This window comes from Hyla sarda, chromosome 5 (assembly GCF_029499605.1).
Source record: "Hyla sarda isolate aHylSar1 chromosome 5, aHylSar1.hap1, whole genome shotgun sequence".
Classification (NCBI taxonomy): Eukaryota; Metazoa; Chordata; class Amphibia; order Anura; family Hylidae; genus Hyla; species Hyla sarda.
In genome coordinates this window covers 216,507,699-216,524,716 of record NC_079193.1, presented here as the reverse complement: position 1 = coordinate 216,524,716, position 17,018 = coordinate 216,507,699, and the positions used below count along the sequence as shown (strand labels likewise).

At 42.8% G+C, this 17,018-nt stretch overlaps 1 protein-coding gene and 1 long non-coding RNA gene across 3 annotated transcripts in view; one reads left to right on the top strand and one right to left on the bottom strand.

Annotated features, from left to right (window-relative positions):
* Nucleotides 1-17,018, top strand: part of LOC130273793 (uncharacterized) — a 131,333-nt gene that overhangs the window by 45,073 nt on the left and 69,242 nt on the right. Inside the window, exon 3 of one of the 2 annotated variants that reach the window (XR_008844124.1) lies at nucleotides 12,385-12,466. The exons of the other annotated variant lie outside the window; for it this stretch is intronic. This is a non-coding gene — a long non-coding RNA (uncharacterized LOC130273793). The remainder of the gene's footprint in view (nucleotides 1-12,384; nucleotides 12,467-17,018) is intronic. 2 annotated transcript variants of the gene reach the window in all.
* LOC130273790 (collagen alpha-1(XXI) chain-like) overlaps nucleotides 1-17,018 on the bottom strand; it is a 98,006-nt gene that overhangs the window by 77,367 nt on the left and 3,621 nt on the right. The window contains exons 2-3 of the mRNA XM_056521120.1: nucleotides 12,417-12,542; nucleotides 5,824-6,384 (exon numbers count right to left, since the gene is read on the bottom strand). Coding sequence (XP_056377095.1) covers nucleotides 5,824-6,384; nucleotides 12,417-12,513 — 658 coding nt within the window. The 5' untranslated portion in view covers nucleotides 12,514-12,542. The remainder of the gene's footprint in view (nucleotides 1-5,823; nucleotides 6,385-12,416; nucleotides 12,543-17,018) is intronic.

The window sequence follows — 17,018 nt, the reverse complement described above, 5'->3', positions numbered from 1 at the left end:
GCAACTTGTGTACAACATGAGTTATAGGTTTGGGTCAGCTCCAGAGCCATAGGATGTATCAGGGCGTAATTAGTAACCTCCCAGCATTCCCTGATACAGCCTATGGCTCTGCAGCTGACCTAAACTATGACTTCCAGCATGTTGCACTGTATAGTAGTACTGTATAGGTTATGGTGCAGCATTCTGAGAGTAGTAGTTTTAGGTCACCTGCAGAGCCATAAGCTGTATCAGGGCATGCTGGGCACTGAAGTTAGTAACTGCAATTCCCATAATCCCTTGACACAGCCTATGACTCTTTTTAATGGAATACTTGATGCAGCTCAGCTTCACCCAGCCATTACCTCCAGCAGCCCCCAGATAATTTGAGACCACTGGTTGAAATAAACCTATATAGTCTGATCATTTCTTTGTTAGTGAACAAATGTTAAAAACACTTTTTTTTCTCCAATGTATTAGAGTGTAATCCTCAATAGGGGCAAGGACCAATGCGAGGGGAGTCAGTAAAGTTGCGTGGAATATCTCTGGAACATTTGTGGAATAAATATTTTCTATAGGTTTTAATGTAACTTTGCCACTAGTGATGAGCGGCATTGGCCATATTCCAGTTCGCAATATTTCGTGAATATATAGACGAATATTCGTCCTATATTCGCGAATGTGAATATTCGCGAATGTGAATATTTGCATATTCGAGGAAAACACCAGTGAGGGGGTGGACAACTTTACTATTGGTTGCTAGGGATGTTGTTGATAACCTCTGACAAGTGTATTTGCATCATTCTAATTGGCCCACAAGTGAAAAGAAGGAATATGCGAATATTAACATATGCGCATATGTGGAAAAAAAAGTGAATATTCGTAATTTTGAATATATAGCGAATATATTCGCAAATTCGCAAATTTGTGATAAACATTCGAAATGTGAATATTCGTGCCCAACACTATTTGCCACTTAATATGGGACCTACTGCCTGCAGAAAATATGTTGGTGTTTGACCTAAAATATTGTTATCCTATTCAGCCCCACATATTATGCGATGCTGAAGAGCTTAACATTTTAGACTTTACAATAATACAACCAATGCCCAGGGAAGAGGAAAACCCCAGACACAGGAAAAGACCAGCGTATTTACTGCAGTGCCAGTCAAGATGATCACATCCAGCCTATTTTTTAAGCCTTTAAAGTGTTTCTATTTAATAGAGCAATTTTACTGTAATGTTCACTATATATTTTGACATGTCTGGAGCTGGGCATATACCAGGTCTGTGACTTATGAATGTTAAACAAACAAGAGCTGCATTTCAACATTACCATTCATAATTTAATAGTGTACTGCATTACATCAGGTGTTTAACATAGACATGTGCTTGGGGTGTTTATTCTAGGAGGACGATGACGTTATTGGGTACCTTCTATAAATATTACATTTTGACTTAAACGTAAATGTTAGAAGTGCCTAATAGGAATTGTTCAGTGGTAAAGATAGCTTTTTCAATTGGGAAAGAGACAATCTAAAATATATACATGGTTTATATTGACATGTACATTCATATAGACTGCCTGAGGTGTCATGCACACATACACAAAGCCGATACAACTTCCTACAGGCACCATAAGTAAGAAGGAGTTCTTCCCTAGGGCAGGGCTGTTACAGTAGTGTCTACACTGGGCTGTATCCAGAAGAGGACTCCGCTGGTCAGATTAGTAACAGGGAAATGGGAGTTTTAGTTTTCTGTGAAATTCTATAAAAAAAATGATTTACCTAATTACAAAAGGAAACTACAGAATGGGGTCTAGTGTGGTGCCTGACCACAAAAAAGAGCAGTGTGGGGACTGACTACAGAGTGGGGCAGAGTGTGGGAGCCTAACTTTAGAGTGGGAATACAAAGTTAGTTAAAGGGGTACTCAGTTGGAAAACTTTTTTATTTTAATCAACTGCTGGCAGAAAGTTAAACAGATTTGTAAATGACTTCTATTAAAAAAATAATTCCAGTACTTATTAGCTGCTGAATACTACAGAGGAAATTATTTTCTTTTTCGAACACAGAGCTCTTTGCTGACATCATGAGCACAGTGCTCTCTGCTGACATCTCTGTCCATTTTAGGAACTGTCCAGAGCAGCATATGTTTGCTATGGGGATTTTCTCCTACTCTGGACAGTTCTTAAAATGGACAAAGATGTCAGCAGAGAGCACTGTGCTCATGATGGCAGCAGAGAGCTCTGTGTTCCAAAAAGAAAAGAATTTCCTCTGTAGTATTTAGCAGCTAATAAGTACTAGAAGGATTGAGATTTTTTGATAGAAGTAATTTACAAATCTGTTTTACTTTCTGGCACCAGTTGATTAAAAAAAAAATGTTTTCCACTGGAGTACCCCTTTAAACCAGAATGTGGGGGTAGAAAAGGGGCTTATCTGCAGTGTGATGGCACACAGGGGCCTACTACTGGTTGTGGGTAGAGATGAGCGAACTTCCAGTAATTCGATTTGTCACGAACTTCTCGGCTCGGCAGTTACTGACTTTAGCCTGCATAAATAAGTTCAGCTTTCAGGTGCTCCGGTGGGCTGGAGACTCTCTCCTAGGACTGTATCCACCTTTTCCAGCCCACCGGAGCACCTGAAAGCTGAACTTATTTATGCAGGCTAAAGTCAGCAACTGCCGAGCGGGGAAGTTTGTGACGAATCGAATTACTGGAAGTTCACTCATCTCTAGTTGTGGGCACAAAGGAGTCCTATCTACTGTGTGCAGACACAAAGTGAGTAATATTAATGTTTGGGGCAGGGGCAGACTGACAGGCCTGTCCATTCAGCCCTCGTCCGAAGGCCCGAACGGGGGAAAGGGCCCGCTGTCTACTGCCTGCCACATAAAATAATTTTCTTTAAATCTAATTGCCCGGCACACACCCGGACCCGGAGAACGGTGCTGCTGGTTGCTGTTTGGCATCTCCCAAACAACCACGGCAGCCCTGTAAGAGAACCGCAGTGGCTGCCTGGGAGATGCGCTTTGAACTCCGGTGTGGCGCTGCGGCACATGGGGTCACGTCACCGTGGGGGGTAACGTGACCTCACGTATAAGCACCGCAACGCCACGTTGGAGCTCACTGTGCGCCCACCACCCTGCTCGCTCGCTCTCTCGTACAGGGGCCACTTATCCTCAGGTACGGAACCCCACTTTTCCTCAGTGTACAGGGCCCTGCTTGTCCTCAATGTACAGAGCCCCGCTTGTCCTCAGTGTACAGAGCTCTGCTTGTCCTCAGTGTACAGAGTCCTGCTTGTCCTCAGTGTACAGAGCCCTGCTTGTCCTCAGTGTACAGGGCCCCGCTTTTCCTCAGTGTACAGGGCCCCGCTTGCCCTCAGTGTACAGAGCCCTGCTTGTCCTCAGTGTACAGAGCGCTGCTTGTCCTCAGTGTACAGAGCCCTGCTTGTCCTCAGTTTACAGGGCCCCGCTTGTCCTCAGTGTACAGGGCCCCGCTTGTCCTCAGTGTACAGGGCCCCGCTTGTCCTCAGTGTACAGGGCCCCGCTTGTCCTCAGTGTACAGGGCCCCGCTTGTCCTCAGTGTACAGGGCCCCGCTTGTCCTCAGTGTACAGGGCCCCGCTTGTCCTCAGTGTACAGGGCCCCGCTTGTCCTCAGTGTACAGGACTCTGTACACTGAGGATAAGCGGAACTGTGTAGAGAGCCCCGCCTGTCCTCAGTGTACAGAGCCACGCCTGTCCTCGGTGTACAGAGCCCGCCTGTCCTCGGTGTACAGATCCCTGCTTGTCCTCGGTGTACAGATCCCTGCTTGTCCTCGGTGTACAGATCCCCGCCTGTCCTCGGTGTACAGAGCCCTGCTTGTCCTCGGTGTACAGAGCCCTGCTTGTCCTCGGTGTACAGAGCCATGCTTGTCCTCAGTGTACAGAGCCCTGCTTGTCCTCGGTGTACAGAGCCCTGCCGAAAAAGTGCCCTGATCTCTCTGCCAACTTTCTCAGTCGGCATCTGCATGGACACATAAACAGGCTAGCCTGGCCAGGTGGCTTATGAATTGTATAGTTGTATGTATCTTCTACCCTTTCACCGCTCCCTACATGATGGAACAGTCTGACTTAGTTATATGTGAAATATAACTTATATCTCTGACTGTACCATCATGTAGGGGGCGGTAAAAGGCAGATAGAAGATGGAGTAGGCTTCCCAGCAGCACAGAGTATTTCAGTCTGCCTCACTACAGTTCCCTCCAGAAATACTCTGTGCTGCTGTGCTATTTCTGTAATAAATCTAAGAGGCCTCAGACTCACCCAAGCAGGAGGCAATAAAGGTAAAGTGTGTGGCTTATGAATGGACTAGTTGCTATTTTCTACCTGCCTTTCACCGCTCACTATATGATGGCACAGTCAGAGATATGAGTTATATACAGTATCTGACTGTGCCATCATGTAGTGAGCTGTGAAAGGCAGGTACTCCTATGAAAAACTTTATTATTATTTTTTTTTAATCAACTGGTACGAGAAAGTTAAACAGATATTTAAATGATTTTTATTAAAATGTTATAATCCTTTCAGTACTTATTAGCAGCTGTATACTACAGAACAATTTCTTTTCTATTTGGGATTTCTTTTCTGTCACGACCACAGTGCTCTCTACTGACACATCTGTCCATTTTAGGAACTGTCCAGAGCAGAAGAAAATCCCCATAGAAAACATATGCTGCTCTGGACATTTCCCAAAATGGACAGAGGTGTCAGCAGAGAGCACTGTGGCCGTGACAGAAATGAAATGCCAAATAGAAGAGAATTTGTAGTATAGGATTAAGAATTTTTAATAGAAGTAATTTACAAATCTGTTTAACTTTCTGGCACCAGTTCATTAAAAAAAAAAAGTTTTCCAGCGGAGTACCTCTTTAAAGGTGAGTGGAGGCTGGAGCCAAGTTGGACTGGGTATCACAGAGAGAGAACCCAAGTTGGCATAAAAAGGAGTTCAGTGTTTTAAGGCACTTTGGGGGAGATTCATCAAAACCTGTCCAGAAGAAAAGTTGCTGAGTTGCCCATAGCAACCAATCAGATCATTTCTTTCATTTTTGAAAAGGCCTCCGAAAAATGAGAGAAGCAATTTGACTGGTTGCTATGGGCAACTGGACAACTTTTCCTCTGCACAAGTTTTGATAAATCTCCCCCTGTGTGTAGTTAAGGTGATTTGCATTGCCATCCCTCAAAGTACCCCATAGGCTCAAGCGCACTGCACCCCCTATTCCTTTCTATGGCAAATATTCAAAGGCATACTGGGCGGGAATAGGGGCGGGACAGAGGTGGGGCCAGGGCTGGAGTCTTGCTGGGGGCCCTTGCTTTATTTGGTCCGGGGGCCCTGGGTGGTGTCAGTCCGCCCCTGGTTTGGGGACTGAATGGATTGAGTAATTTTTGTGGCTGTAATATGAATCTTAAATTGCAAGTGTAGATTAGACAGTATGAGCCAGCTAAACCTACGCAATATGATAACGCATATTTTCCTTGCAGTCATGAACTAATTCTTGCATACAATTTACCATCATATATCTATGGCAATGTTGTAAAATATAGTAACCTACAAAGCTAAGCACATATGACATATACACTTGTCATATTACTTAAATGTTGTCACTTAAATTGTTACATCCTACAAATTCAACATACAACATTTAACCCTATATATATAATGCTTACCAGATCCTACCTGTTAGTTCCTAGATGACAGCATTTTGGAGTGCAAAGTTTTATCAATGAGATGCTCATTTGCATACATTTTCATTCATATTTATTATGATGTTTAATGTATGTGTCAGCACCACAAATGACATCTATATAATGGACAATACCTTCACATATCTTCTGTTGCATGGTTTCTTTAATCCTGTCTATGGTGGTGTAGTCCTCTGCATACAAGACATAGTCAGTGGATGGAGAATTAGCAATTGCCACTAGTTCAGACTTGGTGATTTCAGAGCCAACTCCCACGGCAAACATAATAATGTTTTGTGCTCTGGCTTGTGCAGCAATCTCCACCACATCGTCCTGGGATTTGCCATCGGTAACTACTATGGCAATCTTGTTTTTAGCAAGATTCGTCCTCTGAGAAGATGAAAAAACATTCTCTGTTGCAAATTTAATGGCTCGTCCTGTCTGTGTATTTCCTCCCAAGTATTTCATGCCTTTCAGGGCATTGATAAGTTGTTGGTTTGTCCGATGTTGCCCAAGGTGAAATTCCAATCTTGGTAGATCACTGTATTGAACTACAGCTACCTGGGTGTAAGTAGGTCCAATGTCAAAGCTACTGGTTATGTTTACCAGCCAGTTCTTCGCGGTGTCAAAGTCAGCATATCCTACACTCCAGGACCCATCAACGATGAACACTAAATCATTCACAGCTGTTCGACAACCTGTCAACATATACACATAAATGTCACCTCATATTTAGAGAAATGTGACCAAATAAATGTTCTTCTTAAAGGGATTCAGAATTAAAGTTTTCTCAATAAGACACTAGCGCTGTGGTAGCTACCTGCTATGGTTCCTCTGTATTAAAAGGGTACCCTAGTGTTTAAAAATGTATCCCCTAGCCACAGGATATGAGATAAGTGTTTGATCAGAGGGAACAAACCTCTTGGATCCCTGTGATCTCCAGAACGGGGCCACAAATCTCCCTGCTGCATGGAGCGTGGGGTGGGCATGTATTCTCTATTGAAGTGCTGGAAATACATATGCGTATAAGTTTTTACATTTACGTATTAGTTATAAATGCTGAAGTACTCCTTTGAGACCTTTTTACATGCACATCACCTTGTGTAAAAAAATTGGGGGAGATGGTGAAATAATTTAGTTGATCGGTGCTTTGTTGGTCGGTGTAAAAGGATCTTTCGGTTGAAAATTGATTCACCTGAACTGAAAATTGTGTATAGTAGGGCTGGGCGGTATGGCCACATATGTGTATCGCGGTATTTTTGTAACTTATGGCGGTTCCACAGTATATAATGGTATTCACCCCCCTCCCCCAAAATTAATTATTAGCCAAGCGCCGCACTGTCCCCATCGGGGTACTACTCAAGTCACCCGCAAGCGCTGCTCTACTCGTCCTCGTGTTTGTCGCGGCCGCCGGCGCTGACATTCTATACTGTGCGGTATCCCTATGCTGTATCCCTATGCCTGGGCTGCAAAAGGTAAACATAATAAACTAACGCATGTTCCGACATCAGCCTTACGCTGGGGACGTGAACTTCGGCAGCCGTCAGCCTATCACCGGCCGCAGCGATGTTCCGCCTCGGCCGGTGATTGGCTGACGGCTCTCCGACGTTCCATTCCCTGGGAAGCAAGTCCGGACCGAAGGGGAAGGTAAGTTAACCCCTTAAGGACTCAGGGTTTTTCTGTTTTTGCACTTTAGTTTTTTCCTCCTTACCTTTTAAAATCATAACCCTTTCAATTTTCCACCTAAAAATCCACATTATGGCTTATTTTTTGTGTCACCAATTCTACTTTGCAGTGACATTAGTCATTTTACCCAAAAATGCACGGCGAAACGGAAAAAAAAATCATTGTGCGACAAAATCGAAAAAAAAACGCCATTTTGTAAATTTTGGGGGCTTCCGTTTCTACGCAGTGCATATTTCGGTAAAAATTACACCTTATCATTATTCTGTAGGTCCATACGGTTAAAATGATACCCTACTTATATAGGTTTGATTTTGTCGCACTTCTGGAAAAAATCATAACTACATGCAGGAAAATTTATACGTTTAAAAATGTCATCTTCTGACCCCTATAACTTTTTATTTTGCCACGTACGGGGCGGTATGAGGACTAATTTTTTGCGCCGTGATCTGAAGTTTTTATTGGTGTGATTTTATTTTGTTTTGATCTGACTTTTTGATCACTTTTTATTCATTTTTTAATGTTATAAAAAGTTACCAAAATACGCTTCTTTGGACTTTGGAATTTTTTTGCGCGTACGCCATTGACCGTACGGCTTAATTAATTATATATTTTTATAGTTCGGACATTTACGCACGCGGCGATACCACATATGTTTATTTATTTATTTTTTTACACTGTTTTATTTTTTTTATGGGAAAAGGGGGTTGATTCAAACTTTTATTAGGGAAGGGGTTAAAGGACCTTTATTAACACTTTTTTTTTACTTTTTTTTTGCAGTGTTATAGGTCCCATAGGGACCTATAACACTGCACACACTGATCTCTCATCCTGATCACAGGCGTGTATTAACACGCCTGTGATCAGCATTATCGGCGCTTGACTGCTCCTGCCTGGATCTCAGGCACGGAGCAGTCATTCGTCGATCGGACACCGAGGAGGCAGGTAAGAGCCCTCCCGGTGTCTGATCAGCTGTTCGGGAAGCCGCGATTTCACCGCGGCGGTCCCGAACAGCCCGACTGAGCAGCCGGGATACTTTCAGTTTCACTTTAGAAGCGGCGGTCCGCCGCTTCTAAAGGGTTAATACCGCACATCGCCGCGATCGGCGATGTGTGGTATTAGCCGCGGGTCCCGGCCGTTGATTAGCGCCGGGACCCACGCGATATGATGCGGGATCGCGGCGCGATCCCGCTTCATATCGCGGGAGCCGGCGCAGGACGTAAATATATGTCCTGCGTCGTTAAGGGGTTAAGGTTTATTTTTTTTTTTACCTTTTGCAGCCCGGGCATAGGGATACAGTATAGAGCAGTGGTTTGCAACAAACAGGAGGACCAAGAGGGCAGCGCTTGCGGATGACATATGTGAGTAGTAATGCTGGGCTGATAATTAATTGGGGGGGGGGGCAGAACAGCGCTCGCAGGTCACATATGATTAGTTCCCCGATGGGGACAGCGCAGCACTGGCGATAAGTCATTCATTCCGGATGGGGAGGGGCCTAACCGGTATTGCGGTATGGGTTAAAATTCATATCGTGCAGCACAAAAATTTCGGTGTTCGGTATGAACCGGTATACCACCCAGCCCTAGTGTATAGTATGTGCAGTGGATGGGCAGATAGCTGCCTGAGACAAGCTTTGATCGACTATGTACAGGCTGCCAGAGTTTCAAAATGTTGCCTAAATCTGGTTCTTTTACAGTAGTTTATTCATATATAATATACAGAAAATCTACACTGGAAAAATAACAAAGGGAATGTGAAATACAGCACAAGGTCCATAGTATATTAAATAAAAAAAATAACATTTAACTTTGCTTTGTGCGTTTGTATTTGACATATTTCCCCATGATGATTTTATTTTGAAAGCCATAGCCAGGACCAGTAAAGCAAACAGTATGTCTATTGACTTAAAAGAGTGTGCGTCCAAATAGTTAACACCCTCCCAATTACACAGGTCTGCCGCTCTGACATTGTGTTCATTTTTCCAATATTTTCTAAAGTTTTGCTTTGAGGGCCCTATTTGTTTTTGTACAACTACTTAGCTGGCTTCAGTTAGCCAAAAACAACTGGACACTCCTAAAACATTTGTAGGAACAAACAGTGAATTTTGCCAGATTTAACACTCATCTTTTAAATGAAAAGGTTCTGATCCAGATGTGGTGGATTTTCTCTGCTGATCTTGTGCTACAAATCAACAACAATTTGCAGAACCCTATCCATATTGGGTCCAGGCACACTATGAAATCTCCAGCAAAATTCTGCTTCGGAATTCCGCTTGGAAATGTAGCAGATTCCCATTGGTGTCAATGGGATTCTGCTGCACAGTGCACACTGCGGAATTTCAGCGACAGAGCTTTCCCCAGCTGGAATTCAGCTGCCGTAACAATATACATGTTCATTATTTAATCAGAATATTGAGAGGATTGCTTTGTCGGCTATGGACCCATATACAGGGTGGGCCATTTATATGGATACACCTTAATAAAATGGGAATGGTTGGTGATATTAACTTCCTGTTTGTGGCACATTAGTATATGTGAGGGGGGGAAACTTTTCAAGATGGGTGGTGACCATGGCGGCCATTTTGAAGTTGGCCATTTTGAATCCAACTTTTGTTTTTTCAGTAGGAAGAGGGTCATGTGACACATCAAACTTATTGGGAATTTCACAAGAAAAACAATGATATGCTTGGTTTTAATGTAACTTTATTCTTTTATGAGTTATTTACAAGTTTCTGACCACTTTTAAAATGTGTTCAATGTGCTGCCCATTGTGTTGGATTGTCAATGCAACCCTCTTCTCCCTCTCACTGGCCCATGACGACCAATCCACTTTCCAGGAAACTGTTCATCTAGGAATGCTCGGACCTGACACCCATAACGTGGTGGTGCACCATCTTGCTGGAAAAACTCAGGAAATGTGCCAGCTTCAGTGCATAAAGAGGGAAACACATCATCATGAAGCAATTTCGCATATCCAGTGGCCTACTTGATGATGTGTTTCCCTCTTTATGCACGGAAGCTGGCACATTCCCTGAGTTTTTCCAGCAAGATGGTGCACCACCACATTATGGGTGTCAGGTCTGAGTATTCCTAGATGAACAGTTTCCTGGAAAGTGGATTGGTCGTCGTGGGCCAGTTGAATGGCCCCCAAGGTCTCCCGATCTGACCCCCTTACACTTTTATCTTTGGGGTCAGCAATTGTCTATGCTGTGAAGATACGAGATGTGCAGCACCTGAAACTGCGGACACTGGACGCCTTTGCTAGCATTTCTCCTGTGGTGTTGCTATCAGTGTGTGAAGAGTGGGAGAAGAGGGTTGCATTGACAATCCAACACAATGGGCAGCACATTGAACACATTTCATAAGTGGTCAGAAACTTGTAAATAACTCATGAAAGAATAAAGTTACGTTAAAACCAAGCACATCATTGTTTTTCTTGTGAAATTCCCAATAAATCACATTACCCTCTTCCTATTGAAAAACCAAAAGTTGGATTCAAAATGGCCACCATGGTCACCACCCATCTTGAAAAGTTCCCCCCCCCCCCTCACATACACTAATGTGCCACAAACAGCAAGTTAAAGGGGTAGTCCAGTGGTGAAAAACTTATCCCCTATCCTAAGGATAGGGGATAAGTTTGAGATCGCAGGGGGTCCGACCGCTGGGGCCCCCTGCGATCTCTCTGTACGGGGCCCCGGCTCCCAGGCCAGATAGCGGGTGTCGACCCCCGCACGAAGCGGCGACCGACACGCCCCCTCAATACGTCTCAATGGCAGAGCCGAAGATTGCCGAAGGCCCGTACAGGAGATCGCAGGGGGCCCCAGCGGTCGGACCCCCCGCGATCTGCAACTTATCCCCTATCCTTAAGATAGGGGATAAGTTGTTCACCACTATGTCACCACTGGACTACTCCTTTAATATCACCAATCATTCCCATTTTATTAAGGTGTATCCATATAAATGGTCCACCCTGTACATTGGCCAATATTCTAAAAAAAATTATTCCACATGGAATTTTTTTCATTCCAAGCTTGCTCGATTTGTTATGGAAATGCATGGAAGGAAACTCCTGGAAAAATCTGTATGTACATGTATTTCATTGCCATTTTGCTGCAGATCCACAATGAAATGTACAGTGAACACTATCTACCACATCTGGACCTGAGCTTATACTGAATCCAGGGCTCTTATTACTTGGGCATAGAGAGGTGAATGTCTGCCTTTACATGCACGTGCTGCGGAAAAAATCGTAGCTATTGAAATACGGTGGAGATTTCTAATCTACAGCATATCAATTTATGCGAATGGACTGCAGATTTGTTGCAGAATTTCTTAATGACATTGATAGGGAAGTCAAAATCCGTAATAATTCACAGTGTTTCGGCATTTTCTGCAGAAATGCTGCACATCCAAAGCTAAACCTGAAACTGGGGATTTTTTTGAACACAATTGTTTTTGTTTAAAAATTTCCATATTTTAAGAGATGATAATTCAATTCTGATTATCTGCTCTTAAATTGATTTGGAATTACTGCAGATCTAATTGACAGCATTTTCACTTTGTATAGCTGCACTCGGCATAAAACAGTTTAGCAATGTTGCCCAGATGTTTCTTTAAAGGGGTACTCTGGTGGGGGAAAAAAAGTTCCAAAAAGTTAAACAGATTTGTAAATTACTTCTATTAAAAAATCTTAACCCTTTCCGTACTTATCAGCTGCTGTATGCTCCAGAGGAAGTTGAGTTGTTCTTTTCTGTCTGACCACAGTGCTCTCTGCTGACACCACTGTCCATGTCAGGAACTGTCCAGAGTACAAGCAAATCCCCATAGCAAACCTATCCTGCTCTGGACAGTTCCTGACATGGACAGAGGTGTCAGCAGAGAGCACTGTGGTCAGACAGGAAAGAAATTCAAAACGAAAAGAACTTCCTCTGTACAATACAGCAGCTGATTAGATAACACTGCACTCTATAATATTTCAATGATAGTAAGTGACATTGCTACTTAATTCATGCACAGATATTTTACCACTGCCTGAAGAAGGGTCTTACCTGCTTGAGAATCTTCAACATCATGTATATCTTGACCCCACACATACTCTGTAAGTATTATTATTGTAAGAACATTTAATGCCCACTTAGATTTCATTGTATACTGGATTGTTGTGTTTCAGTGATCTGTAACAAAAAGCAAGTGACATTGTAATATTGCAAATTTTGCCCAAATTTGACATTAGCCCATTTTGCCAAATTGCCTTGAAACTGCCCTGGCTGCAGGCAAATGCATGTTAAACATAACTCTGCTGCTGTACATGGGCATTGAATAACTCAGAAAATAAAGTTTTATTGTAACAACCGCTCCTGGCAGACATCACATGCTGCATTCTGGCCACTCAGGAGCTGCATCACAATTAACTGTTGTTTAAATCATTAACTGTTGTTTAAAGAATTTTGGGTGGGTTTGTTATAAAATTTCCAATTTTCTATCTATATTTTATCATAATCTTTGCTGTTTACATTAAGGCCATATCATTTGGCCTTAAAGGGGTACTCTGCTGTTCAGCGTTTGGAACAAACTCTTCTGAACGCTGGAGTCAGGAGCTCGTGACATCATAGCCCCGCCCCCTCATGATGTCATACCCCACCCCCTCAATGCAAGTCTATGGTAGGGGGCGTGACGGCTGTCACGCCCCCTCCCATAGACTTGCATTGAGGGGGCGGGACATGAGGTCATGAGGGGGCGGGGTTATGATGTCAAGAGCTCCCAGCTCCAGCGTTCGGAAGAGTTTGTTCCAAACGCTGAACAGCAGAGTACCCCTTTATTTCTAAGCTGAGCCATCCTGTTCTATACAGATAATTTCCTAGTAATGCCTTTCTTCACACACAAGAGTAAAGGGAAAGGTGACACCTGTAAGATAGATACACACAATAGCTTCAGACAACAGCCTCCCCCCTCCATGTAGAATGACATCTGAAAAAAGCACAATTCATCTGAATGGGAGAGGTCCTGTCCATTGTCATCTATGTCTATGAGTCGTGCATATCATTAATTGCTGTTAAAAACAGGTCAGCTGAGTTCAGGCAAGATGGCAGCCCCCATAATAATGTACAAAAAAATTAATAAAAATTACAATCTGAAAATGGAAACAGATTAGAAAAAATAAACATGTTTCAGTAACTGTCCTCAATGAGAAAAAAAAATGTAGGTGACACATTCCCTTTAAAGGGGTCCTCCAGTGGAAAACAATTTTTTTTTTTAAATCAACTGGTGCCAGAAAGTTAAACAAATTTGTAAATGACTTCTATATAAAAAAAATCTTAATCCTCCCAGTACTTATCAGCTGCTGTATGCTCCACAGGAAGTTCTTTTCTTTTTTAATTTAATTTCTGTCTGGCCACAGTGCTCTCTGCTGACACCTCTGTCCATGTCGAGAAACTCCCCATAGCAAACCTCTCCTTCTCTGGACAATTCCCGACATGGACAGAGGTGTCAGCAGAGAGCACTGTGGTCAGACTAAAAAGAACTCCAGAGAGAAATACAACTTCCTGTGGAGCATACATCAGCTGATAAGTACTAAAAGGATTAAGATTTATAAATAGAAGTAATTTACAAATCTGTTCAACTTTCTGGCATCGGTTGATTGAAAAAAAAAAAAATCCACCAGAATACCCCTTTAACCCCTTAAGGACGCAGGACGTAAATGTACGTCCTGGTGAGGTGGTACTTAACGCACCAGGACGTACATTTACGTCCTAAGCATAACCGCGGGCATCGGAGCGATGCCCGTGTCATGCGCGGCTGATCCCGGCTGCTGATCGCAGCCAGGGACCCGCCGGCAATGGCCGACGCCCGCGATCTCGCGGGCGTCCGCCATTAACCCCTCAGGTGCCGGGATCAATACAGATCCCGACATCTGCGGCAGTTCGCGATTAAAATGAACGATCGGATCGCCCGCAGCGCTGCTGCGGGGATCCGATCATTCATAACGCCGCACGGAGGTCCCCTCACCTTCCTCCGTGCGGCTCCCGGCGTCTCCTGCTCTGGTCTGTGATCGAGCAGACCAGAGCAGGAGATGACCGATAATACTGATCTGTTCTATGTCCTATACATAGAACAGATCAGTATTAGCAATCATGGTATTGCTATGAATAGTCCCCTATGGGGACTATTCAAGTGTAAAAAAAAATGTAAAAAAATGTAAAAGTAAAAGTAAAAAAAAAGTGAAAAATCCCCTCCCCCAATAAAAAAGTAAAACGTCCGTTTTTTCCTATTTTACCCCCAAAAAGCGTAAAAAACATTTTTTATAGACATATTTGGTATCGCCGCGTGCGTAAATGTCCGAACTATTAAAATAAAATGTTAATGATCCCGTACGGTGAACGGCGTGAACGAAAAAAAATTAAAAAAGTCCAAAATTCCTACTTTTTTAATTCATTTTATTAAAAAAAAAATTATAAAAAATGTATTAAAAGTTTTTTATATACAAATGTGGTATCAAAAAAAAGTACAGATCATGGCGCAAAAAATGAGCCCCCATACCGCCGCTTATACGGAAAAATAAAAAAGTTATAGGTCATCAAAATAAAGGGATTATAAACGTACTAATTTGGTTAAAAAGTTTGTGATTTTTTTTAAGCGCAACAATAATATAAAAGTATATAATAATGGGTATCATTTTAATCGTATTGACCCTCAGAATAAAGAACACACGTCATTTTTACCATAAATTGTACGGCGTGAAAACAAAACCTTCCAAAATTAGCAAAATTGCGTTTTTCGTTTTAATTTCCCCACAAAAATAGTGTTTTTTGGTTGCGCCATACATTTTATGATATAATGAGTGATGTCATTACAAAGGACAACTGGTCGCGCAAAAAACAAGCCCTCATACTAGTCTGTGGATGAAAATGTAAAAGAGTTATGATTTTTAGAAGGCGAGGAGGAAAAAATGAAAACGTAAAAATTAAATTGTCTGAGTCCTTAAGGCCAAAATGGGCTGAGTCCTTAAGGGGTTAAGGCCATGGCCTGCTTCTGTTGATTGCTTGCGAGATATTTTCCTAACACTAGATCCTTATACCTGTGTTTATTATCCCGAACTTTGGCTTGTTCTTTGACTACTCCATTTGCTAACTGTATCTGTACTGCAACTCATTGGTAAAGACTTGGCTTGTTTAATTATGATTTTATATTTGTATGTGCATTCCCTGTTTGTCTATTTGCTATGCCCAGCACTTTAGTAGTATAGAGACCGACATGGTGGTTGGTGCCACTCTTTTAAACAGGTGAGCAACCCCAGAGGCAGGGACAGAGGTTTGGGTAAACTCAGGGCTGCGCTTATGCCTGCCAAATTGACAGCTTAAAGGGGTACTCCAGTGGAAAACTTTTTTTTTTTTAATTAACTGGTGCCAGAAAGTTAAACAGATTTTTAAATGACTTCTATTAAAAAAATCTTAATCCTTCCAGTACTTATTAGCTGCTGAATACTACATAGGAAATTCTTTTCTTTTTGGAACACAGAGCTCTCTGCTGACATCACGAGCACAGTGCTCTCTGCTGACATCTCTGTCCATTTTAGAAACTGTCCAGAGTAGGAGTAAATCCCCATAGCAAACATATGCTGCTCTGGACAGTTCCTAAAATGGACAGAGAATTCAGCAGAGAGCACTGTGATCATGATGTCAGCAGAGAGCACTGTGTTACAAAAAGAAAATAATTTCCTATGTAGTATTCCGCAGCTAATAAGTACTGGAAGGATTAAAATGTTTTAATAGAAGTCATTTACAAATCTGTTTAACTTTCTGGCACCAGTTGAGTAAAAAAAAAAAAAGTTTTCCACCAGAGTACCCCTTTAAGTCTCAGCTGCAAGTCACGTAAATGCTGCACTTTCATTTTCTTCTTTTATAAGCCCAAAATTCCAATCAAGACTGAAAAAAGGGAGGTTTGGGGACCGAGTAGGTGAGTGAAGCAGTGACATTTGAGGAGCTTGCCACACCTACAGGACAGGATATGGGATAAGTGTCTGACTGGGACCTTGGGGACACCCAGTGATCATGAGAATGGGGGCCCAGGTTGCTCTGTTACAATGGAATGATATTTGACCACACACACTGCCACACTATTCAAAATCTATGTGACCACTGAAGATAGCCCAGCACTTAGCCATCCCTGGTAGCTGTCACGCCCCCTCCCATAGGCTAGCATTGAGGGGGCGGAGCGTGATGTCACACAGGGGCGGAGCCGTGACCTCACAATACTCCGGCCCTGTTATTGGCAGTCATCAGACCCGGAGCGAACATGCGCCCAAGATCACGGGGGTCCCCAGCAGCGGTGGCCCAATGATCAGGCATCTTATCCTCTATACTTTGGATAGGGGATAAGATGTCTTAGTGCTGGGGTACCCCTTTAACCACCACTCCATTCTGCTAGGTGACTCTTGTTCTCATAATCATTGGGAATAGCAGCAGTTGGACCAACACTGATCCGATAGCATAACCTATCATGGGGATAAGCAATACATTTTCATTATGGGAGAGTCAAGAGAATAATGAACACTGCCGAAAAATCCTCATCACCCAATAAAATTGGGAATACCCTAGCCAGCTAATAGAAGGTTATCCTATCTGGAATTGTATTAAATATGTGTGTTATCCATT